This window comes from Protopterus annectens, chromosome 2.part0 (genome assembly GCF_019279795.1).
Source record: "Protopterus annectens isolate FY-2018-M chromosome 2.part0, PAN1.0, whole genome shotgun sequence".
Classification (NCBI taxonomy): domain Eukaryota; kingdom Metazoa; phylum Chordata; order Ceratodontiformes; family Protopteridae; genus Protopterus; species Protopterus annectens.
Window position 1 is genome coordinate 506,313,998 of NC_056728.1, and position 26,206 is coordinate 506,340,203.

The window sequence follows — 26,206 nt, forward strand, 5'->3', positions numbered from 1 at the left end:
GCAAGAGGGCTACTGGCATTTGGGGCAAGAAACACTGAGGAAAATGGCGTCGGCTGATGCTTTTATACCCGAAGACCAACAGAGATGACGTCGGGAGGAGTGCGACATCAGCCGAAGCCGGACCCGGACTTTGGAATCCGGCCGACTGCAGGGCTGCCTGACGACAGGACAACCCACTTGTTATGACTGCAGATGCTATCCAGTTCGGACATCTACATTTATGGTAGGTACAAAACTGTACTTTTTCTTTTCCTGATCTAACCATTTTTGGGGGGCTCCTGACAGCTAAGACAAGAAAAACTGAGGAAATGGCATCGGCTGCCTACCTTTATACCTGACGTCCTGACGTCAGGCTTAAACCGGAGGCAGCAGACATCATATACCAAGGACTTTGGTATTGTGGCCGACTGTGGGCTACCAGAGCCGGATAACCTATTTGTAAGGACTCCAACAGTGAATACACTCTAACATGTACATTTATGGTAAGTGTACACAACTGTACTTTTGCATTAGCATGAATTTTCTGAAGGATGTGGAGTCTTAAACTCAAATGTTTGTCATTATTTAATGACTTCAATCCTCACTGTTTGCCAGAAAGGGACAGACTTTAGGGGGAACACACCAAAAATATGAGGCAATAATCTGGACATTCTGCGAAAACCTGTACAGTTGAGAGGTATTGTAGTCTTCCAGTCACCCTCCCCCTTGATTGGCTGCTTAAACCTAGTATGAGGGATTGAAGGGACCACTTATGTCCTTATTAATTGGAGTGGAAAAGTGTAGGTGCCCTCTTTCTCAAGTATTGTTTTCAGTCACTGACATTGTGGCTTGATGTTCTGAAAGGAGAGAGACATGTTGCTTCTGTACATAATCAAAAAGAGGTATTTTGTCCCACAGAGCCTACTGTCAGGGCTTGCAAGATATATACTAGTGTCAGCTTCTTGCTTAGCTGGGGCTACAGAGACTAATGTCCTGTACAGGACCAAATGTTAGCTAGGTAGATTGCTCCAGATGTATAAACTGCACTCTCCAGGGAGCATTTGTTAGTGATATTTTGATGAGTTAGGGATACCGTACTGCCATCCTTGTGAGCAAATGATCTTTTCCCCTTCAGCTGGTGATGGAGTTTTCTTTTAAGTCAGCCAAATAAATATTTTTGTATGTTTATGTAGTGTAACAATTTGAATGATTTATTGATATGAAAGAGTGTGTTGACTGTTAGCAAGGGGTAAATTAGTGGGCTTCAGTGTGGCACAGGTTATGTAACTGGCAGTGTTGTGGAATGTGTCAAGCAGGTGTTTGGACTTCCCCAAGCATGGTGTTTTGCTTGTAAAAAATGCTTGCTTCAATTGGTGGAGTAGTTGTACCCAGCCCAAGACCTATCAAGGAGGGAGCATTTAAATGTTTTTGCTAGTTTTATTTAGTTATTTTGCTCTTACTTTCTAATGGCTACTTTCTTATGGTGCCCCTTTTTTCACATTGCTGCTTCTCAGTTGCCTTCTTTACTTCTTAACCTGTGCTACTTTTGATTTAATGTAGACTTGTTCTTTTATTTATTTTTCATGTTCCTGATTTTCTTTAGCTGTAATTAACAATGCATTTGCAACATCAATTTCCACTGGGTTCTAGATTTTTTTTATTGTATAGTTTTTCCCTTACCTTCCTTGCCATTTTGTGTTGGAATTAAAGATAATTTTCCATCATTCATTCTTCACCCCCACTCCTTTTATTGCTTCCCAGTATAGTACTTCCATTTTTCTAAAAGTCCACCTTTCTGAAATCCAGCACTTTTATGACACAGCTGCGAAAAAGGCATGCTGATTTTGAACCATACTATTGAGTGCAGCTGGAAACAGAAGTCATTTTGAAAGTAGATGAATAAGGTCAAAGAGTTAAGAAGTGCAGTTTTGATAGGAGAAATGGAGAGTTGTCATATTTGTATACATGTTTCAGATGGTCACACCATACCTACAGTGCTGCCACATGTTAACTTTGTCTGATGGTAGGAAGTAATAAAACAGGACCTTTCTGATGTTAACTGCTAAGCATTTTATGTAATATTTTCATCTTCCCAAATGGCTTCAGCATTTGCACACTCAATTGTGTTATTGTGGCAGAGGGGTTAACGTGTCTGCCTATATATTTGAAGGTTGTAAGTTAATGTCCCAGAGAGGGACTAAGGTTATGCTTCTGTGCCTCCTGTCAGAAGAGCAGGTTTTTGGTCTTGTAGTTCTTGGGTTCAATCCTCAAGATTTGTAATTTTGTGAGTTGGCATAATGGTTAAGGTGATGTCCTTCAAGAATGCAACTGCAGTCATAACATATGGGTTGTCCTGCCTCAGGCAGCCCTCGGTCGGCCGGATTCCAAAGTCTGGGTCCGACGTCGGCTGATGTCGCATTTCTCTCCGACGTCAGAGCGGCTGGAGTACATAAGCATCAGCCGACGCCATTTTCTTCAGTCTTTCTTGCCGCGCGGTGCCCGAAGCAGAAGCAGTTCGCAAGTGCCGGTTGGTCAGCTCCTGTATTCTTCGATTCCGAAGTCATCAAAAAAGCTAAGTACCCCGTTGGGGACCTTTTCTTGCCTCAGCCGATATCAGAAATTACTGAAAAAGTTAACAATTGTCTTTCTTGTGGTAAACAAATACCTCATAAGGATTTCCACTCTTTCTGCCTTCCTTGCCTTGGGCCAGACCACATCGTCTCGGCCTGTGTAGCCTGTGCTCGCTTCAACAAGCGCACTCTCAGGCGCCGGGCGGAGTTCGCTGAAGATTTTTTCGGCAAAAATTTGCTTATACAATGCCGTCGGAACTTCCGACATCGCAAACTCCCAAGAAACAAAAAGACCGGGACCGACATCCTCGGCCCGCGTCTACCACCGACTCCACGCCAAAACCTACCGCGAGTGCTCCGGTTCCCCCTGAGACGTTTTTTCCACCGCTCCGAACCGAAGACACCGCATTACCGACGACTCCCGATTACGGATATCACTCCGACGCCAGTTATTGATTTTCCTCCAGATACCGAAACCGGGGAAATGCCCGAGACCATTGCTGTAGATAAGGTCACTCCTGCACGTGGAGCTGCCAGGCCTCCTATGGCCATGTCTATTAAGGCATACACTAGGGCTAAGGCAGCCAGCAAGACCAAGCATCTTACTGCTAAAGCCTTACCTCAGCCTACTCCAGAGACACAAATTATGACTATGGCTGCTGACTTAATTTCTATAAATAGAGGTTCACAGGCCCATCCAGAGAGAGGATCCCAGCCTCCTTCGGATAAAAGGCCCCGGGTTGAACCCTCTGACCCTATTCATTCAGATGAAGATTCTGAGGACTCTGTCCACTCTGATGGCCAGGAAGAGCTCTTCCAGACCTATGAGGACTCGGATGCAGAGGATTCCATCCCCTCGGCCTCCCCTCCTGAGGATATTTCTTTTGGGGAAGTGCTGCATACCATGAGGGAACATTTCAAGTGGCAAGGCCAGGAATATTCTGATTCCAGAAAGCGCCTTCGAACTTTCCTTAAAAAGCCCCAGCACAGGCCCTTAGCTATTCCTCCTGTGCTTGCTGTTTTGGATGATTTATATTCTGACTCTAGTGTTACCCCTGACTCTCTTCCTCCTGCTCCAGCCAAGCCAGACAGGTATTACAGGGTCCCAGAAACACATTCCCATTTATTCAGGGCCCATACTGCTGATTTGGAAACTATTTCTCAGGGACCTAAAGGAGTTTCAGCTTCCACCTCTAAAAATCCTTTGCCCTCCAACAGGGAAGCTAGGTCATTAGAGAGGTGGGGTAAAAAGGTTTACACCTCCACTACTTTATCTATGAGAGCTTTGAATTGCCTTTTTCATATGCTACAATATCAGGATTTCCTGTTAGAAGATTTACAGAAAACATTGGCCTCTCCTGATCCTTTAGACAGGAAGTCTTTGCAGGAAGCTGTACATAACTCTCAGCAAGTAAGCAATCACTTCCTGCAGTGTGGATATGATGCACTGGAAGCTTCATGTAGGGCAGCTATGACAGGGGCAGTCATTCGTAGACATGCATGGTTAAAAGATCAACCTCTACCAGATCATGTAAAGGCAAAACTTCTGGATGCACCTTTGGAAAAGAACAAGCTTGTTGGTGCTAATGCTAAGGACGTGTTAAAGTCCATCGAGGAAAAAGCAAAATCAGTTCAGACGGTGAAAGATTTCCTCCAGGTTCAACCCCCCAGATTCAGTAGGAATTGGCCTTCAGAAAACTGGTCCTTTCCTAATCCTGAAAAATTTCAAAGGGGTAAAAACAGACGTGGCTGAGGAAGAGGACAATACAGTGGTCCTTACCGGGGACGACAATGGCAGCCAACAAACCAAAGAAGTGACACAGGGGTTTCACCATCCCCACAGCCACAATCTCAATGACTTTCCTCTACTTCCGCCTACCAGGGAACAAATAGAAGCTCCCTTGGGTGGGAAATTATCTTTGTTTGCAGACAATTGGCACAGACTGACAAAGGACAAATGGATTTTGGACATTATAGACCAAGGTTACAGGTTCCATTTTCATACCTTACCAAGAAAACAAGGCATACCAAACCTACCACAAAACCAGAGGGCAGAGGCTATCAAGCAAATCTCTCTGCTGACTCCGATGAAAGCAATAGAAAGAGTTCCACAACAAGAACAAGGCCAGGGGTTTTACTCAAGACTGTTCCTTGTTCCAAGAAAAGAATCTCAATGGAGACCAATACTGGATTTGTCCGCATTAAACACCTTTCTCATAGTACTAAAGTTCAAAATGCTGACTCTACAGCAACTCCTTCCCATGCTGGGTAAGGGGTCTTGGCTGATTACTCTGGACCTCAAGGAGGCATACCTGCATGTCCCTATCAGACACAGCTGCAGAAGATACCTCAGATTTTTTGCAGGGCCAGAGCATTATCAATTCTCAGCATTGCCATTTGGCTTATCTACTGCGCCCAGAGTATTCACAAAATGCCTGGCTTCAGTAATTGCTCATTGTAGGCTCCAGGGGATCCAAATTTACCCATACCTGGACGACTGCCTCATACAAGCGGACGACAAACTGATGTTGACAAAAAACTTGGACTATGTCATACGATTACTTCAAGCTCTGGGATACACAGTCAACTTCCAAAAGTCAAGACTTCAGCCATCCCAGCAAATAATCTTCTTAGGAGCCATATTAGACACAGCCTCTCAAATGGCCTACCTAACAGAAGACAAGCAAGATAAGTTAACTCATTATTTCAAAGGTTTGGCAAAACTTACCCAGATGACTGCAAGGAGATTCCTACAGGCCCTGGGTTACATGGCATCCTGCATTCTCCTGGTTCCATTAGCAAAACTACACATGAGAAAGCTACAATGGTACCTAAAAAGCCTATGGTCTCAGCACAGCAACAACTTAGAGACAACCATACCGCTCATTCCATGCCTACAAAAGGAATTCCTATGGTGGGCCTCGGTAAGCCAGGCAAACACAGGTATGTCATTCAAAAAACCACAGATAACACAGACCATGACCACGGACGCCTCAGACCTTGGATGGGGGGCACACATGGAAGGCAGGTGTATACAGGGACTATGGTCTCCAAAGGAAACACATCTGCATATAAACCAAAAGGAAATGCTGGCAGTAATGCATGCCATCGAGGCCTTTCAACACCAACTTCAGCAAGGCCATTTACTGATACAGACAGACAACACCACTGTGATGTGGCATATAAACAAGCAAGGGGGCACCCATTCTTACCCCCTTTGCAGACTGACAATGCATCTTTGGGAAAAATCACTGAGCCTAAACATTCAGTTACAATCCCAGTTTGTTCCAGGCAAAGACAATGTGCTGGCAGACAGCCTAAGCAGGAATTTCACAGATCCACACGAGTGGAGGTTGTATCCGAAGATCTTTGCACAGCTCACTTCGACATGGGGCAGGCCAGAAGTAGACCTATTTGCCTCTCACCTCAACCATCATCTACAAAAATTCTGCTCAAGGACATACCATCCACAAGCTTGGAAAATAGATGCTCTCTCATTCAACTGAAACTTCCAAAAAATCTATGCATTCCCACCTCTGCCACTGATGACCTCAGTATTACTAAAGATCAAAGCAGAGAGACCCAAGGGGATCCTAATAGCTCCGGACTGGCCAAGACAACACTGGTATCCACTACTACGGAGCATATGTCACACCAAGAAGTGGGCCCCTTCCCCAATGGCCTCTACTTTTGACTCAACACGACTTCAAAACAGTGCATCCAAACCTTCAGACACTGCAGCTAACAGCCTGGGAGATCCCATGAATAATCTCAACCTATCTCTCTCCAAGGAAGTCCAGCGGATACTAACAGAGGCTCGAAGACCATCCACCAGAAAGGTTTACTTAGCAAAATGGAAGAGATTCAGCATTTGGAATACCAGCAAGGGACATGATGCATCATTATTGAACATCCCACTCATCCTGGAATATTTGGCAGATATGCTAAAGAATGGACTCTCATATTCTTCCATAAAGATACACGCATCAGCTATTTCAGCTAGATATAACACTGATCCGCCTGTCTTTTCACATCCTTTGCTAAGGCAATTCCTCAGGGGAATCAAGAACATTAAACCACCAAGAAAGGCTCCAGTGCCAGCCTGGGACCTCAATTTTGTCCTAGAAAAACTGACTCTACCTCCATTTGAGCCAGCAGCTTCAGTTGACTTGCAATTTCTCTCATGGAAGACAGCTTTCCTGTTGACAATTACCTCAGCAAGAAGGGTTTCGGAACTACAGGCCCTAATGGCAATACCACCGTTCATAATTTTCCACAGAGACAGGGTTTCATTAAGGACCAACCCTACTTTTATGCCAAAGGTGGTATCTAGGGTTTCTTTAAATCAAGCTATTCATCTGCCTGCTTTCTTCCTCAATCCTGAGAATAAGGGGGAAAGACTGTTACATACCTTGGACATTCACAGACAACTTCGATACTACCTGGACAGAACCAAGACCAGTAGGAAGTCTGAACAACTTTTTGTAGCTTACGCCCCTGCAGTCCAAGGAAAAGCAATTTCAAAACGGACCATTTCCAAATGGATTGGACATTGCATCAGATTCTGTTATTCCTTTCATGGAAAGACTGCTCCAGCCAATGTCAGACCACATTCCCCAAGAGCTACAGCCACCTCTACAGCTTTTTTAAGAGGGGTGCCTGCTAAGGACATTCTAGAAGCTGCTACATGGAGCTCCGTGCATACATTCTCCAAACACTACAATCTCCCTCTATACTCCAGATCCAGAGCAGGCTTTGCTTCGGCAGTCCTGCAGGGTTTGATTGCCACACCATCTTTTTCCTAGAGCATTCCTCCTCCCCCAGCTAAGCTATGGTATTCTACCCATATGTTATGACTGCAGTTGCATTCTTGAAGGACATAGTACAGTTTTGTACCTACCATAAATGTAGATGTCCGATAGATATGCAACTGCAGTCGGATTTTCCCTCCCTCCATACCCCTCTATGCCTAGGGTCCACTTCTACCCCTGTTTTCTCTTAGCTGGGGATATCTGTTATGGTGTATCTGTTTATTGCTCATTTATTTGTCTGGAATCCTGTTTTTGTCTTTCAGTTTGATTACAGCCTTCCTTGGAGGGCACCTGGCATCTGGGGCAAGAAACACTGAAGAAAATGGCGTCGGCTGATGCTTATGTACTCCAGCCGCTCTGACGTCGGAGAGAAATGCGACATCAGCCGACGTCGGACCCAGACTTTGGAATCCGGCTGACCGAGGGCTGCCTGAGGCAGGACAACCCATATGTTATGACTGCAGTTGCATATCTATCGGACATCTACATTTATGGTAGGTACAAAACTGTACTTTTCCCTCACAGGCACAGAGTACAAGGTACGATTCTTACCATTGAGGGAAATGGGTTAGGCTGAAAATGTTCAGTAAGGGCCATGGCTGAAGTAGTAGTTAACTATAAACTTGTGAACTGTTTTAATTTACCATCTCAAGATTCAAAGTAATGAAACGCTGGCAGATAATCTTATATTGCTTGGTGTGTCATTTTTATATTATTGTATAACATTATTGTTGTGAATCATGAATTTTAAAATATTTCTGTTTTCAGGTTTTAGGTCAACAAATAAATGATTTTGCCATCCCTGATGTGAACTTGATAGGGGAAATCTCTGATGCTGCTGAACTTGGAAGAATGCTTCAACTAATTTTGAGTTGTGCAGTGAACTGCGAACAGAAACATGGTTTGTACTACACTCTTGTTTGTTAGCTTGAGTAAGTAACTGAACAGGAAAACAGTGGAGTTAGTTCTGCCTCACCAAAGTTTAAAGATGAGTAAAAGTGCTTAAATGAAATGCTCTTAATACTGAAATTTTGGCATTAACAAGCCTGTTTTTTTTTCCTATGTAATTTTTGTCTTCTTGCCTGTCCGTTATCATGCTATTCCCAAGTTGGGCAACTCTTTCCTTTGTATGAGGGCCTATGTGCCAGAATTGCAAGAGATAGTGTTGTCCAGTAGAACCATTTCACAAACATCAGTGATGATTCCTTGTGCCCTTTCCTACATTCTGGCAACCGAGGAGATTTTTACATTGTTCAGAACCTCACGCCCTGGGCGGAGCGGTATGAGCTACCACATCACCACATGAACCTTTTCCACCTTCTGCCTTGCAAATGCGAGCTCCTGTACACTTGATGTTGAAGCAATGGCATGATTAGCTAAATGTCCACCCTCAGGATGCTGTTAGTAGCACTGTCCATCCCCTAGAGGATTGTTGCAGTTTTACATCCCTGCCAGGTGGGAAAGGATTTTTACTCCTGGATGTTCCTGGTGAGAGCACTTTGGCTGCTGATCCTCCACCAGACAAGATGCCATTTGGTGACATTCTGTCATTCACATGAGCACACAACAAATGACAGTCTTATGAGGCCTCCGAGTCTCAAAAGAAATACTGGGGCCTTCTGGGTTTTGGACCTCCTTAAATCAGGGTTGGCCTCTGCAGTTTAGTAGGTATTTTGTACTTTTTCTAACAGCTCTGTCAGAGCAGACTTTCATCCCCCTGCCTTATCCCCAGTAGTGGTAACAAATTTTATAAGATTCAGGCTCCTCTTAAGTTTCTGTGTAAAAACCTTATTGCATATCCAGCTGAGGAGGTAGAATGACTTATGGAAATACTCTTCCCAATGAGGTAGAAAACAGGTTGTGTGACTGGTTTGGGATAAAAGTATGTACATGTTAAGTTGTCAATCTCGCCTTCATTCTTGCTGGATGGGTTCGGAGCCGATCCTCGGCTCTGACTCGGCACTTGCTAAGCTCAAGATTCACTTCCACCAGCTCGAGGCAGCCCCATATCCCATGATGCAAGGCGGAGATTACCCAGATCTCATTTGCCACTTCGCTCATGAGGTAACTTTTTACCAGCTCCTGGTAAGTGAATTTTCTAACTATATTTCTGAGACTTTAGTACACCCCATAACTTTATTTTTATTTTTATATTACTTTATTAACTTCCCGAATCACTTAGCCCTATTCCCGTTAGTGTCCCCTTCCCTTTATTCATTTATTTTTGCTAGTCGGGCCTTAGGTCCTTACCCCTCCTATAATTTTGCTGTCAGGGTTTGTTTGTGTGTGTCTGTGTGCTTTTTTCCCTGTACTTGATTTTCTTAATTTAGCTTAATTTTTGGGCTGAGTGTGTGTGTGTGTGTGTGTGTGTGTGTGTGTGTGTGTGTGTGTGTGTGTGTGTGTGTGTGTGTGTGTGTGTGTGTGTGTGTGTGTGTGTGTGTATTAGGGACTCAGTCATGTCCAAAGAAACTATGGTCTCAGGCTTCAAGAAGTGTGACTCGTGCTGTCAGAAGATGTCTCTGACAGACGGTCACACTTCTTGTATTTATTGCCTGGGACCTCTACACCTGCAGGTCTCCTGTGCTATTTGTCACTCCTTCAGCCAGAGAGTCCTGCAGGAACGTAGAAACAAACTTATTCTAAGGGGCTTATTAAAGCCTGAGAGCTCCCCGGCTAAGTCCGGCTCGGGGAAGCCCTCAAAGTCTCCCAAGGCCCAGGCTTCAGTTTCCAAGCCTTCAGCCTTGGCTGCGACTCCCTCGGAGTCGAGATCGGCTCCAGCTGGAGCCGATCCTTCCTTCTCTGAAGGTTCGGTATCGGCGCCGATCAGTGCTGATACTCTGGTTTCCATGCCTGTGTCGGCTCCGGCTGGAGCCGACAAGTTTTCGGCTCCAACTGGAACCGAAGGTTCTTCGGCTCCGATGGCTTAGTCGAGAAAGAGATCCAGATTTCCGTTGCTGGAATCTATTCATTCGGCTCCGGCCTCTCCCTTACTTTCGGAGCAGAGCCATCGGAGCCGATCCTCAAGGTCTTCCAGACTCTCAGACCATGACTTGGATAGAGTGGTGAGTAGACTGCTGAAATCACAGGCACTGGCCCAGATGCTTCATAGCCCATCTCAGCAGACGATCGCTATTCCACACCCTCCAGAAATTCCTCCTTCGACTCTCCTTCAGAGCTCGGAGCCGGAGCTTATTGGAACTGTGCCTGTTGGTGCTTCGGAGCCGATACCACTCCTTTCGGCTCCGTCGTCTTCGACTCCTATCTCCTCCTTGAGACTGTCCTTGGAGGGATCCGGTCATCGGGCTTCCCTTGTCGGTTCCGAGGGGGCGAGTGGCATTGGACCCTTGTCCGACCCCGTTCTCCCCCTCGGAGCTTCGGCTTTGGTAAGCTCGGCACCGACATCTACTTCGGAGCCTTCCCTTTCGGTGGGGCCGGGGATTCCTGTTTCCTCAGAGCGGGAGCTCTTGGTCCTCCCCGGGAGGGGAACCTTTGAGGTGATGAGGAGTGTACTAGCCCCCGAGCTGAGTCAACAGTCGGTCCCTTTAGCTCCTCCCTCTTCAGTGCCTGTAGATATCTCTTCCCACTCTCTTGCTCCCGGACCCAAGAGATCCATCGCCCCAGGTTTCCCCATTAGGAATACCCTCCTCTTCCGAGGTTTCTCCTGACCCTTCAGGGGAACCACCGCGTAAGAGGACTTGCAAGAGGAAGCATTTAGACTCCCCTGAGTCTACGACATCAGATACCGACTTAGATGAGTCTGAGCGGTCCCCAATATCCCCCTCTGAGGATGTCTCCTTTTCAGACATTCGTGAACTCCTGAAACAGAGGGGGAACTGGCCCTCCATTAACCCCTCCGAGGATGAGTCGGTATACCTGGAGGCTTTTGGATCTCGACCCTCCACCTCCTGGGTTTCTCCACCTTTCGACCCCCTCATGGACGTGATAGCTCAAAAGGCGTGGGCATCTCCTGATTCCGTGGAACCAGTCCCCAGGAGGCCTTCTAAATTTATCACGGCCCCCACTGAAAAACAGTTTCTCACCAAAGGTGTCCCGGTTGATGCCATGGTGGTGGCGGCCGCCACCAAAAAGGAACTTGCAGATCCTTCCGTACCGGTCCATCCTCCTAACAAGGAGTTTAGGACCATGGACAGGTATAGTAAGTGGATGTTTTCCTCAGCGACCTTTGCTATGCGCTCGCTGAATTATCTATGTCACTTCACCCGACTTCAAAAAGATATCCTCAAGGAATTGGGTGAGGTGGTACAGGATCCGTCAGCTGCCGGGGCTCAAGAGAAGATTGCCTCTCAGCTGGGAATTCTAAATTCCATAACTAACTCCTCCATGCGGCTCATTTCTTATGCAGCCAATGGAGCGAGTAGAGCTGCAGGCACAGGAGTGGCTCTCAGACGTCAGTCCTGGATGCGACTTTGCAATTTTGCAGATCCCTTTAAGGCGTCCTTCACAAACTCTCCCTTCGATGGGACAACTTTGTTTGGACCTCAGGTGAAGGACACTTTGACCAGGTGCGAGCAAGACGGCAAGACTCTTTCTGCCATAGGAGTCCGTTTCTCCACCCCTTCAAGGCCTTACCCCAAAGGTCAGAAGGGAGGGAAAATGTGGTTCCGAAAATCTCAAGGAGTCACGCCTGACGCACGTGGTCAGTTTACCCCCAGAGGCAGAGGGGGTAATAACAGACGCCACCCTAGGGGCAGAGGGGGTCCGCAGAACCAGGGCAGCAGAGAGTCTCTCTCTGACAAGCCCTTCCAGCATCCCTGAGGTGTTGCCCGACTGCCCACCCTTGGAGGCAGTCGGGGGGAGATTGTCACTGTACCCAGAAGCCTGGCTTTCCCTTTCTCAAGACAAATGGGTACAGTCGATCATATCCGAGGGTTACAAAATACCTTTCGAGAAAAGCCCCTTCCCTCAAAAAGGATCCCTTCCAGACGTTCCACCCGGTCTAAGGGAAATTGCAAAGCTAGAGGTTTCAAAACTTCTAGAGAAAAGGGCCATCCAGCCAGTTCCAACAGACCATTTAGAATCCAGAATCTACTCAAGGTTCTTTTTGGTCCCCAAAAAGACGGGAGACAGGAGACCAATATTAGACCTCAGCAGACTAAACAAGTCTGTCAAAAAGACCAGTTTTCGGATGGTCACACTTCAGTCGATTTTGCCCTTTCTGGACAGAGACAACTGGATGTGCTCTATAGACCTTCAGGATGCGTACTATCACATAAAAATCCACAGACGCTCCAGAAGGTTTCTCCGCTTTCGGCTGGGGGCCAGTCATTTTCAATTCAGAGCCCTGCCCTTTGGTCTCACCACAGCCCCCAGAGTGTTCACCAAATGCATGGCAGTGGTCACGGCTCACCTGAGATGTCAGGGATTCCAGGTGTTTCCGTACCTAGACGACTGGCTCCTCACAGCCACCACCTGGCATCAACTTCTCCAGGCCAGGGATTACACTCTACGTCTCTGCAGCCAGTTAGGGATTTCTGTCAACTTCGAAAAGTCTTCCTTATCGCCTTGCCAATCTATTACCTTTATAGGCGCAGATCTAGACACTACTCGGATGTCAGCAAATCTAACAAATCAAAGAATCCTGGATATCCAAAATCATGTTCGGATCATCCTATTCAGCAAAAAGGTACAAGCATGGTTGGTCCTGAAAGTGTTAGGCCTAATGGCAGCTGCCATCACACTTCTTCCTCTGGCCCGCTTTTACATGCGTCTCCTACAGTGGATGTTGTTTACCCAATGGTCCTTCCAGCAGTTGCCCATGCGTCACAAGATCCTTGTCACCTATCCTGGTGGATTTCTTCCCCTCTAGTCCCATCAGGGCAGACCATTTGTCCCCCCGGCCCCGGTAGCCACGGTCACTTCGGATGCCTCCCTGATCGGGTGGGGGGGCATTATCAGGGCAGGATGGTCCATGGCACGTGGCAACCGTTCGAATACCACCTGCATATAAATGTCCTAGAGATGAGAGCAGTGCTTTTAACGTTGCAAGCCCTCAACGACTTTCTTCCTTTAGGAACTATCGCAGTTCACACGGACAACATGTCCGTAGTATGGTATATCAACAAACAGGGCGGGACCAAGTCCTATCCTCTGTGTCGAGAAGCTCTCAGACTTTGGCAATGGGCGATCTCCTCTCAGCGGTTTCTGATAGCAACGCATATCCCCTGGAAAACCAACATCATAGCGGACAGGTTGAGCAGAGCTATACTCATGCCTCACGAGTGGTCTCTCAAACAATCTATATTGGAAGAGATTTTTCAGAAGTGGGGCATTCCTTGCTGCGACCTTTTTGCTACACCCCAAAACAGCAAATGCCCAGACTTCTCTCTCTTTCCACTTCCAGGCCATCCCCCCAGAGACGCTCTAACCCAGGATTGGCCCCGGGGACTTCTTTATGCTTTTCCCCCCTTTCCGGTGATTCCTCAAGTGCTTCAGAAAGCTACCGACTTGAGAGCCAAGCTGATTCTCATTGCTCCTTACTGGCCTCGACAAATTTGGTTCCCATTCCTTCATCGTCATCTCTTAGTGCAGCCTTGGCATCTGGACCCAGTTCCAGATCTTCTGACCCACCAGTCGGGTCAACTGCACCGGTCCATTCGTTCCCTCAACCTCACTGCTTGGTTGCTCCACTTCCTTCCGTAGCCAGGCTTCCTATGATATCTAATTCCGTTAGGGATATCATAGTAGCTTCTCTAAAGTCCTCTACCAGAAGGATTTACTCTAGCAAATGGCAAAGTTTTTCCTTTTGGGCAAGGTCTAAGAACATAGATCCCTTTACTGCCCCTATTCAGTCAGTTTTGGACTTCCTAGCTGAAATTTTTCACTTTGGTTCTTCTTCTTCCACAGTTAAAGTCCAGCTGGCAGCAATCTTGAATTTTCATGTCGGATTTGCAGACCAGAACATTATGTCTCACAAACTTTGCAAAGCCTTTCTCAGAGGGATCTTCCTACTTAAACCCCCTGTTAGGGATCCTCCACCGCAGTGGGATCTAAATTTAGTGCTGGCATCCTTAATACTTCCCCCTTTTGAACCGGCTGCTACATGTTCGTTAAAATTTCTCTCTTGGAAGACACTCTTTCTAGTCGCTATTACTTCGGCTAGAAGGGTGTCTGAACTTCATGCTCTCTGTGTTCGTCCCCCTTACTTGGTCTTCCACAAGGATAGAGTATCTTTGAGAACTAACCCGTCCTTTTTGCCCAAGGTTGTTTCTAAGACGAATTTAAACCAATCTATTGATCTTCCAGTATTTTTTCCCAATTATTCTGACAAGGCGGAACAAAAATTGCATTGCCTAGATGTTCATCGCCAACTCAGATATTACTTGGAGAGAACAAAGCAATCTAGAAAGTCTAATCAGCTTTTTCTTTCTTGTGCTGAAAATAAGAAAGGGCTCCCTGTTTCTAAAGTGACCTTATCCAGATGGCTGTCTTCCACTATTTCTTATATTTATCAGCTTAGGGGCAAACAGCTGATCTCAATACCAAAAGCACATTCTACCAGAGGCCTAGCCACATCTACAGCCTTTCAGGCTAGACTACCCTTAGACACTATTTGTGCAGCAGCCACTTGGGCCACTCCTCATACCTTCGTCTCACATTACAAATTGGATTTGGCCTCCAGGGACAGGGCGAGTTTTGGTTCCACAGTTCTCAAGAGTCTGTTCCATTGAGCCACCCAGGATAGAGGTGCTAGGTACGCGGTCCCATCCAGCAAGAATGAAGGCGAGATTGACAAATTAATATGTTGAAGTTATGTACCTACCATAATGGTCCATGTTAGTTGTCTTCTCTCGCCTTCTTTCTTGCGTCCCTCCCTCCTGTCCCCCTAGCCTGGACAGACCTTGAACTATCCTCTCCTCTGGGAGATTTCTCCCTTGGACACCAGTTAGCTCTGCACTTAGTTACCTGGGTTCCCCTTACAGTTTTTTCTCAGGTTAGTTGTTCTTCCTTTGGGGGAAGATAGTAGGTATTATTTCCTCTAGCTACCAAACGAGATCTGGGTAATCTCCGCCTTGCATCATGGGATATGGGGCTGCCTCGAGCTGGTGGAAGTGAATCTTGAGCTTAACAAGTGCCGAGTTGGAGCCGAGGATCGGCTCCGAACCCATCCAGCAAGAAAGAAGGCGAGAGAAGACAACTAACATGGAATGTTATGGTAGGTACATAACTTCTAATTCAGCAACCATGGGCTTTAGAGCCCTGCGTGTTCAGACCCATATCCTGAAGCTTCAGGAACATATCATTAAGCAGCTCTCCACTAATTGTGGGGAAGTGCAAGATGAAACCCTGAAACTAACTGTGATATGATCAGCTTAGCCCAGACTGTTTTGCAGTTGATTAAGCTTGCCATAAAGTGTGGATGTGATGATGCATGGAATGCAACATCTAGGGCTGCTGCACGAGGGTCAACTATCTTATACATTCTTGCCAGAGGATCCAAGTCTGTGTCTGAGGTTGTGAAGATTCAACTGCTTAAGCCTTTTGGATAAGGAGTTATTTGGACCCCTGTTTTACCATGTATTTAAAACAGTTGAGGAGAAGGGAAGACAGTGGCATCAGTCAAACACATTTCACTGTTGTGTTGCCAAGTGCAACAGAAATTATGTCTCTAAGCAAAGATATTATTGCCAGAGGCATGGAAAAGGTAACTGGCCAAAAGGATGGAAGGTCACACAGAAACGAAAATGGCATCAAAAGGCTAGTAGGAAGGTTTGAAGCTCCTCTTGGCTCAACCCCCATCAGGGAGCAATTATGTCAATACCAGCTTCCTCACTAGAGCCCCAACCTGCCTGTCTGCCTCCAACTTCTGTCCCTCTTTGTCTCATTATTTGTGGCTGGCTGGTTTCCTCCTTCCAGAATTGGTCAGACATAATGTAAACTCAGTGGGTCTAACAGGTTTGCATACAGAAGATGCAAGCTGCACTTCATTTCAAAACAAATACACGCATACATATACACACACACACACACACACACTTCCATCTGCATTAAAAGAACAGGAATTCCATGTTCTCCCTCTTTCAGCTGAAATGTTGCTAGAAGGAACAGTAGAAGCTGTTCCCATTTATCCAAGAGGGCGAAAGGTTGTACTCTAGATAGTTTCTTGTCCCAGGAAAAGATGTGTAATAGAGATCCATTCTGTCAAGGCTAAGGAGGTTTTTAAAAGCACCTGAATTCGTGATGTTGACCATATGGTCCCTTTTGCTCCTCTTTGGCTCTTATACTCTACTAGCAATATTAAATTTCATGGCTGCTTTCCTTCACATTCCAGTGACAATACATGAAGTTTGTAGAGAGTTCCCATTACGATTTTACATCCTTGGCTACTGCGCAAAGACTTTATATATAGAATGTGTGGCACCTAGCTTATAAGTTCATAGGTAGATGTTCTTCGTGTTTCACTGTTGCAGTCATCACATTTGGGTTATCCTTGCCAGGGTAGCCCTCGGCCAGCCCAAATACCAGAGGCTTAGTATTTCTGCGTCGGTTGCTGTCACTTCTGGACTGACGTCATGTCATCAGTAGTATAAAGTAAGGCAGCCGACGCCATTACACCAGTCTTTCTTGCCGAGGAGCCCAAAGCAGAAGCAGTTCACACGAGTGCCGGTCGGCCGCTACCTGAGTTTGTCTTCAAAACTGAAGCTGAAGTCTTCTAAAGTACGCTGTTGGGGATCCTTTTTCTTGCTCTAATCAGTGTCAGAAAAAGTTAACAATTGTCTCGCCTGTGGAAAGAAAATACCACACCGAGACTTTCATTCTTACTGCGTCACTTGCCTTAGGCCCAGACCACAACATCACTCGCTGTCGCTTTTGAGCTTTGTTCAACGCCAGAACTATACGTCATCAGGCCCTTATTGTAGCTAGATATTTTCACTGTCAGTCCTCTAATTCCGATATGGCTTCGGTAAGTTATCAGACAGCAGATTTTCTGAAAAAATGTAAGGATAAAGACAGAGACAGACCGCACAGGTCCAAAACTTCCGTCGCTTCCATTAAGCTACTCCTCAGCTCTCCGCTCCTCAGGGAGGTGCTTTTGCAGCCCCTGATGCCCACTTCTGTGGATTCGCAGGCCGCTACCGAGACCCTTTTGGAGTCTGGTATGCCACAAAACTCTTCTTCGACTAAGGATCCTGCAGTTTGTCTCTACCTTGGATGGGTCCGGAGCCGCTGAGCAGGTACCGGCTTCTGAGGAAATATCGCACTACCGATTCTTGACATAAACCAATGACTTCTTTCACATCTACCATTCTTTCGAAAACTTCCAAGTTTCTAAGGCCTAGGGTACGAACCATGCCCAAGAAACACATGACCAATCTCAGACACCTGCTTCTTGCCTCAGTCTCAAATGCTTAAAATGGCAGAAGACCTTATAATGCTGATCAGGGGAAGCCAAGCTACCCCTTCCAAAAAAAAGAGATCTGACCCAGTTGTTTTATCTGAGGGCTAACTCATCACAAGAATCTGATGATTGGTGCATCTGAATATGAAGACATGCAACCCCTTTCTGCTTATGAGGATTCTGATGCAGAAGAATACATTCCTTCAGCCTCTCCACCTGAAGATTTTTCTTTTGGGGAAACCCTTCATACTTTAAGGGAGCATTTCCAATGGGAATGTCAGGACTACCCTCAGTCTAAAAAGAGACTCGGAGAATTCTTAGATCTTCCACAGCACAGACCCCTGGTCATTCCTCCTATCCTGGATGTTGTGGATGATGTCTTCTTGGAATCTAGTTTGACTTCTGACACCCTCCCTCCTGCTCCCAGAAAAACTGACCGGTCCCTGACTCACACAAATTTATTTTAAAAAATCCTACTGCTGACCCTGAGTTTATCTCTCAAGGGCCTAAAGGAATTAAAGCAGCTTTGGCTAAGAATCCTACCCCGTCAGATTGGGATTCTCGAGCAATTGACAGATGGGGTAAAAAAGTATATACCACTGCTACTCTTGCTATCAGAGCACTAAATTGTTAGTTCCATATGCTAAAATTTCAGCAACATACCATGGTACTCATCAAACAAAAAAATATCCTTTCCTGCTTGTGCAGAAAACAGAGTTACAAGAGTTAATGCACTCTGCAAGTCAAGTAACTAAGCACACCTTACACTGTTGTTTTGACGCCCTAGAAGCTTCTTGTAGGGCAGCAGTCACCGGTTCTGTCCTTAGAAGGCATGCTTGGCTTAAGGAACAGCCCTTGCCAGACCATGTCAGATCTAAATTATTGGATGCACCCTTGCACAAAGACAATTTATTTGCCATCAAGGCAGAAGAGGTCTTAAAGATGGAAGAAAAAGCTAAATCTATGCAGACAGTTGAGGATTTCCTACAGGGCCAGCCACCCAGGTTCATTAGGCATTGACCCTCTAAGCATTGGTCCTTTCCTGCCTCCTCCAGGTCACTTCAGCCCGACCCCAGGGAAGCAGACCCCCCAGACGTCAGCCACAGGGAATGCAAAGATAAAAGCAATGGAGTTCCTCCACTTCTAAACAAGGGAGTGCAAAGCCACCCCCTCATGGTAAGAACTCACAATGACTCTCCACTTCCACCCCCTCCCTCTCCCCACCTACACTTCCCCTTAGGAGGAAAAATCTCCTTCCACGCAAGCACCTGGGCCACCATTACCAACGACCGCTGGGTCCTCAACATAGTGTCCCAGGGATACAGATTTTCTTAACACACACTCCTTACCCCAAAAGGGTTCCCGGATCTTCCTCCAAGCCATTGAGCAGAGGCAAAAAAGAAAGTCCTTTCCCTTCTCTCTATGATGGCAATAGAGCACGTTCCATTAGAACAGATAGGCCAAGGTTTCTTCTCCAGACTTTTCTTGGTACCCAGAAAAGAGGACACCTGGCACCCCATCCTCGATCTCTCCATTCTAAACACCTTCCTGGTGATTTCAAAATGCTCACCCTCCAGCAAAGTACTAACTGTGCTCTCCAAGAATGCTTGGCTACCCTAGACCTAAAAGAGGCCTACCTCCACATCCCAATCAGGGAGTCATGTAGGAAATATCTATGTTTCAGGGCAGGATCTCTGCACTTTCAGTTCTCTGTGCTTCCCTTTGGCTTATCTACTGCTCCCAGAGTTTTCACCAAATGTCTAGCTCCCGCCATTGCTTTTTGCAGGCAAAGAAATATACATATTTACCCATACTTAAATGACTGCCTGATTCAGTCAACAGTCAGGAAAAGCTGCTCAAGCACCTGGCCTTTCTAAAGTCCCTACTAACCTCCCTAGGGTACACTATCAATGAAAAGAAATCCAAACTAGTGCCCACCCAATGGATTATATTTCTGGGAGCAAGCTTGGACAGATCATCCCAGATGGCATTCCTTACACCAGAAAAGCAAACTTACCTGACAGCCTACTTCTCTCAACTAGCCACTAGAACCCAGTTATCCGCAAGGAAAATCCTGCATTCTACTCATTCCATATGCCAAACTGCATAATGGGAAACTTTGATGGTACCTAAAAAGCCTTTCGTGTCAACACTCTCAAGACCTGGAAACTCTTATACCAGTGATACCTTGCCTAAGGACAGATTTTTTTTTGGTGGGTAGCAGCATGCTCCCACAACAAGGGGACTGCCTTTCTCACCACCCCATGCCCCCCAGACCTTCATCAGAAGATGCCTGGGGTGCACACCTGGACGGCAGGTGCATACAGGGCCAATGGAGCCCACAGGAAATACATCTGCACATCAACCTAAAGAGATGTTAGCTCTCCAGCACACACAGACAGCTTTCAGGCCTCTTCTGTCCCCAGGGGCTCTCCTGATCAAAACAGACACCACCACCATGATGTGGTATATCAACAAGCAGGGAGGGACTCACTCCTACCCTCTATGCAGACTTGCCATGACCCTTTGGCACACAGCCGCAGCCATGCAACTACACCTGTTAGCACAATTCCTGCCAGGCTCTCTAAATTCTCTGGCAGACAATTTAAGCAGAAATCTTCTCGACCCACACAAGTGGCAGCTAGAGCAAAGAACCTTCACCCTAATAACTCAGAAATGAGGCAACCCCGAAGGTCGATCTCTCTGCTTCCCACTCCAACCATCAACTCACCAGGTTCTACACCAGGAAGCCTCACTGCAGGACCTGGAAAGTGGCTGACCTGTCCTTTCCCTGGGTCAACCTCTTGGTCTATACATTTCCCCCACTGCCTCTTAATACCAGGGTACTGCTCAAAATAAGGGAGGAAAAGCCAAGGACAATGCTGATTGCTCCAGACTGGCCCCGCTAGCACTGGTGCCCACTGCTGCACAGCCTGTCACCACTGCCTCCATGCCATCTCCCTCAGACCCCAACCCTCCTGACCCAGAGAGAAGGAGAACTCGTGCATCCCCAATTGCAGACCCTCAATTTGGCAGCCTGGCTTATTCCCTGACCACTGATCAAGCTGCCAATCTCAGTAAACAGGTTCTAGATGTTGTACATGAGGCTAGACACCCTAGCACTAGAAAGTCTTATGCTGACAAGTGGAAAAGGTTCTGCACCTGGATACAGGCTAAGGAGCTGATACAGCACAGCCCTCCCTACCTCTCATCCTGGATTACCTAGCTGACCTGTTTCACAGTGGTCGCTCCTTTTCCTCTATTAAAATTCATGTCTCTACTCATTTCAACACTGAGCACCCTCTTTTCTCACGTCCTCTCATCAAACAGTCCCTAAGAGGGGCTAGCAACTTGAGGCCACCCAGAAGAGCACCTACCCCAGCTTGGGACCTAAACTTTGTGTTGGAAAACCAGCATCTTCAGCAAAGCTAAAGTTTCTCTCCTGGAAGACAGCCTTGCTTCTAGCCATCATTTCAGCCAGAAGAGTATCTGAGCTACAAGCACTCATGGCTGTAGATCCCTTCATCGTTTTCCATGCTGACAGGACGTCTTCAGGGCTTAACCCATCCTTCATGCCCAAAGTGGTGTCCAATGTGGCTCTCAACCAATCCATTCATCTGCTCACCTTTTTCCGTAACCCACAAAATGGAGGAAAGGAATCATGCACTTTTTAGATGTGCGCAGAGACAACTCAGATTCGACTTAGGACTAAATCATTCAGGAAGTCTGATCAATTGCTAGTCAGCTTTGTTGCATGGACAGATGGCAAAGCCATATCCAAACAAACCATTTCCAAATGGATAGCACACTGCATCCATTTCTGTTACAAGGAACACGTAATCCTCCCTCTAAGGGGGTCAGGAGTCATACTACCAGAGCAGTCTCCACCTCTGCAGCTTTCCTCAGAGGAGTCCCCACCAGGGACATTCTGGAGGCTTCCACATGGACATCTGTTCACACCTTCACCAAGCATTACCACCGGCCTATCTTCTCCAAATCCAGTGCAGGCTTTGCCACTGCAGTCTTGCAGGGCATCCTAGCCAGCCCCCAGTCTTCTTGACTGCCTCCACCCTTTTCCTCAGCTTTGGGAATCAACCCAAATGTGATGACTGCAACAGTGAAACATGAAGAACATAGTACAGATGGGTACACTTACCATAAATGTAGATGTTAAAGTGTATTCACTGTTGCAATCCTGGTTTCCCTCCATCCCCCTTTTCTTCTCTCTCTCTCTCTCCTTACAGGGAACTTTATGGTATTTACTCTCTGCTGGTAGGGTTCTTTCACCATATCCTGGCTCCCACTTGGGGGCTCCTGACAGGTCAAGAAAATCCTGATGTAATGGCTCAGCTGCCTTACTTTATACTACTGACGACCTGATGTCAGTCCTGAAGCGACAGCGGCGGACACAGACATACTAAGCCTCTGGTATTTGGGCCGGCCGAGGGTTACTCTGTCAGGGATAACCCAAATGTGATGACTGCAACAGTGAATACACTCGAACATCTACATTTATGGTAAGTGTACACAACTGTACTTTACTAGACATGTGGTCCACAGCCAGTGAAGATGTAACCCAGTTCCCCATTTGCCTCAGAGTATTGTCTGGTTAATTGTCTTGCTGAGTCTTACAGCAGGAAAATAGAGAATTGTATCCCAGACTATGTGAATTACATGATGTCCTTCCATGTCACTATGTCACTGTTGCAGCATGTCTGGCCAGTGTACCAAAGCCTTTAATTCTAGCTAGTATAGTACATCAGATACATATTCTATGCATCTGCACAGGGCATAAAGGTTGTGTGGATGCTCAGAACATCTTTGCCGCCAGTCCAAACACCATAGTTGAATGCTCTTCACTGCACTGGTTATACCGAGTCTTTCAGATAAGCACCCCACTGAGGTTCCTTTTCTTTCATATTATACTTTTTGAGAATTCATATCATCCAAGAAAGGGAAATGTCAGTGTTAGAGGCAAATTCCCTGTAAGGATAGTCACAACAGATGTGTCTTTTGTGCAGGCAATTCAAGACCACACTCAGTGCTCTATTTGTCAGGTGTTTGTGCTCAATACTCAGTAGTCGCCTGTCTTTCACTTTCCATTTATGTTGAGAAACAGTGTCTAAAGTTGCTGGCCCTGGTACCATGGCCAAATCCATCCACCCTGAGGTACAGCTACCTCTTAAGAAAAAGACCCAGAAGTTGAGGTCTGATACTGTTACTGTCCGGCATCAGCTGGATGTCTCTTGAGGTGTATGATACCCCTGAAGAGCACTCAATACTGACATCAGTTACCTCTGCTGCTACCCTGTCAGAGACCAGCATAGAACTGGCTTCTTGCACATCCTTGGAGGCTTTACAGGTGTCTGCAGCAGACATGGAGAGGGAACCATAGTTGATCATATCTATGGGGCTTAGGGGGATTATCCAGCTCTTAGATGGAGAGGAAGTTCCCGGCAATGTGTTGGAGCTGAGGCAGGGTTCTGCGCCACCAAGGTTAGTGAAAGCAGACATCCCACTTAACCCCACACTCCCAAGGGTTGTCAGAAGAGAGTGGCAGAATTTTACTCAGGGCTTGTATAATGCCCTGATGGTTTGGAGACCACCCCAGTGAGTTTATTTTCCTGCCCTTCTTTGGTCATCTACCACTAAAAGATCTAGGGAACCTTATTCCTCTGCTCAAGAATCGGACTCTGATAACTATTCCTTGGCCTGCTCCTTGCAAATGCCATCACCTTTAGATTACAGCTTTTCGGAGGAGTCCTTATGTCCTGACTGTCCTTTGAAAGAATTGTCCTTTGGGGACACAGTGGTTCACATGATGGAGCATTTTAAGTGGGACAGCTCCCAGGTTTGTGAGATACAGAAATGGTATGAGTTGTTGCAGATGGTTAATTCTTCTGCCATTCCCCATATCTTGGCTTCTCTGCTTGATACTTTTTCAGCTGCTTCCTTGGCTCCTGATTCCCAGCCTCCTATCCCTAAGAAGCCTGGCTGTTTCTGTAAGGTATTTATCAAGACCTTCAATTAAATTCACATGTTCTGTGAAATGTAAATTCTTTCTAGCCTAGCCCACTTTGTATTTCTTGGGGAATAATACGTAAATTCACTCCGAGCTCCTATTACTGAATTCATGTCTTCCGTGCCAAATATTTTCATACATTTCTTCAAAATGTTCCCTCCTTTGTTATACATTCTCTTCTGGGCCCCCCAGACACATCTTCACTGCTGCAAGTCAAATTCCAGTCCCCACCTATAAGTAATACTCCTTGCTGAAAACTGATTATTTCTCCCAGCGTTTTTAATAGATCCATTATAGCAGTTTTAGGTGGAATATAAATGCATGCCAGTGTAATCCTCCTTCCTTGCCAGTAGCTCCTTAGCACTAAAATCTGCCATTATCTTTTTTATCCTCTTCTGTCACTATTGGAGCTCCTCTCTTAATTAATGTAAGTACTCCTCTTTTCCTTTGTCCCAGATATTCTGCTTAATAACCATCCTGAAAACTTTTCTTTATCAAATTTACATGCCAAGTTCTTTCCAAGTGCGTCTCCTGTAACATAGATATTTGCACTTTGCATTTTTAAATATAGTTCATTATTTTTTCTTTTTTGTATTTATTTGTGATACCATTGACACTTAAAGATATTACAGAAAACATCATTGTATTAAAAAGTTATTATTCCCTCCTTTATGTATAACACCTTTATTGTTAAATGTCTAGTTCCAGCTTTTGTGTTACATGCATACACTGTTTGGCAGGTTAAACTTTCATATAGTTGTTTGAGTCTGTCGCATCTTTCAAAATGTTTTGTTTTATTGAAAGCCCTCAAACAAAAACAACAAACAAACCTACAATGGCCACCTAAAACCAATTAATCTCGAAATATTGAAGTTTTACCCTCCTGATAGGAACAAATGTCCCAGACTTAAAACCACTCTGACAGACTTGAGTTAGCATAAAAGAAAGCTTATCCATGCTAAGACGTATGTTGCTGCCTGTGCTTCTTCTAAGTGCTAACTGGTTTTGTCTCATCTTTATAGCTCTGCCAGCTGGGAATCCCCCTGAATGCTTTCAGAGAACATTATCTCCTCATCAGTTTCACTTTTTTCCCAGCCAGTCACTATCCACCAGACTGTAACCAATTTCTCTTTAGCAGATTGTCCCCATGAAGACATGAGAACCCGATAGTCAATTGGTCTTTATCAGATTGTTTCCATGGAGACATGAGGGCCAGATACAGAATTGCTACTAAGCATGCATTCATTTGCTAGAAAAAGCCTTATAATATTCAGTATTATTTTTTATTTACTTGCTTTCTCTTAAAACTTACTAAATCAATCTAAGCTCCATAATCCAGTCATTCCCATACTGTGGAACAGGGTCCCGATCTACATAAGACAGAGCCCCTCACTATCCCTCTTCAAGAGGAACCTTGATGAGTGGATGAGTAACAGAAAGTTCACACCGGGGATCACACCAACAGCACTACTAGATAGGGGCCAAGGGTACTAGCTGCTAGTACAAGGGTCTAGGGAACTACTAAAGGGGCGGTGAATACCGCACAATGTGGCCGGGCTAATATATGGCTTCGGGCAGATAGCCCAGTACCAACCTATGAACCTATAACAATGAGAAAAAGCACATTAATTTGTCTTCTTCACACTCTTTTAATATTTTTTTTTTTTACTTTGCAGTGCCTACATTTCTTAAAACTGAACAATGAGAGAAGGGAGACAGAAAGGAAAAAAAAACTGCAGCACCTGTTTACAGACCACATTACACTTAAAAATAAGAGAAAACTTAACTTTATAACAAGCAAAGAAATTAATACACCACACAAGTAGTACTATTAAGAAAAAAATGTTTATTTACGTAACAGTTAGCTTTCTCCCCTCCCCAATTAATGACGTGAAGTAAGGTATATACTTTAGAGTCCCCACAAGTCCAACAAATTCTGAAAAAAAAAGTCCAACATTTCCAGATTTTCTTGTTCTGTCATATTTCACAAATATAATTATTGCATTGTAATCCCACATTATTGGTTTTATTACTCTTCATCTCCATCTCCCAAATCCTGTCTCTGCTTTATTTCCAGCATACTCTCGATTCTTCTAGTCAACCCTCGTGCGCCTTTCCTTTTTTCCAGCATTTTCCACTGAAACAGTGGAAAAGAGGTTTCACCGATATAAGTATCTATGTGGTCTTTATTACAGAAGAACAAGAAGCAGAATGTCCTGTTTCACAGCTCACTTTTTGTAGGACAAACTTTTGTATTTCCTCCTTAGCATCTCTACATTATTGTACTTTGAAGACTGTTTTATTGGTTGCCCACACCTCCACTAGAAGAGTTTCTGAACTCCCAAGTCTTGATGGCATTTTCCCCTTTTTTTCTATTTTTCATAGGGACAGGGGGAGTCTGTGTACTAATCCTTTTATGCCCAAGGTTGTCAGCGAGTTGTCCCTTAATCAATCTGTCCAGCTTCCT

At 45.6% G+C, this 26,206-nt stretch overlaps 1 protein-coding gene across 1 annotated transcript in view; it reads left to right on the forward strand.

Moving 5' to 3' along the window:
• HOOK3 (hook microtubule tethering protein 3) overlaps positions 1-26,206 on the forward strand; it is a 2,251,851-nt gene that overhangs the window by 577,401 nt on the left and 1,648,244 nt on the right. Inside the window, exon 5 of the mRNA XM_044060904.1 lies at positions 8,129-8,261. Within this exon, the coding sequence (XP_043916839.1) occupies positions 8,129-8,261 (133 nt within the window). The remainder of the gene's footprint in view (positions 1-8,128; positions 8,262-26,206) is intronic.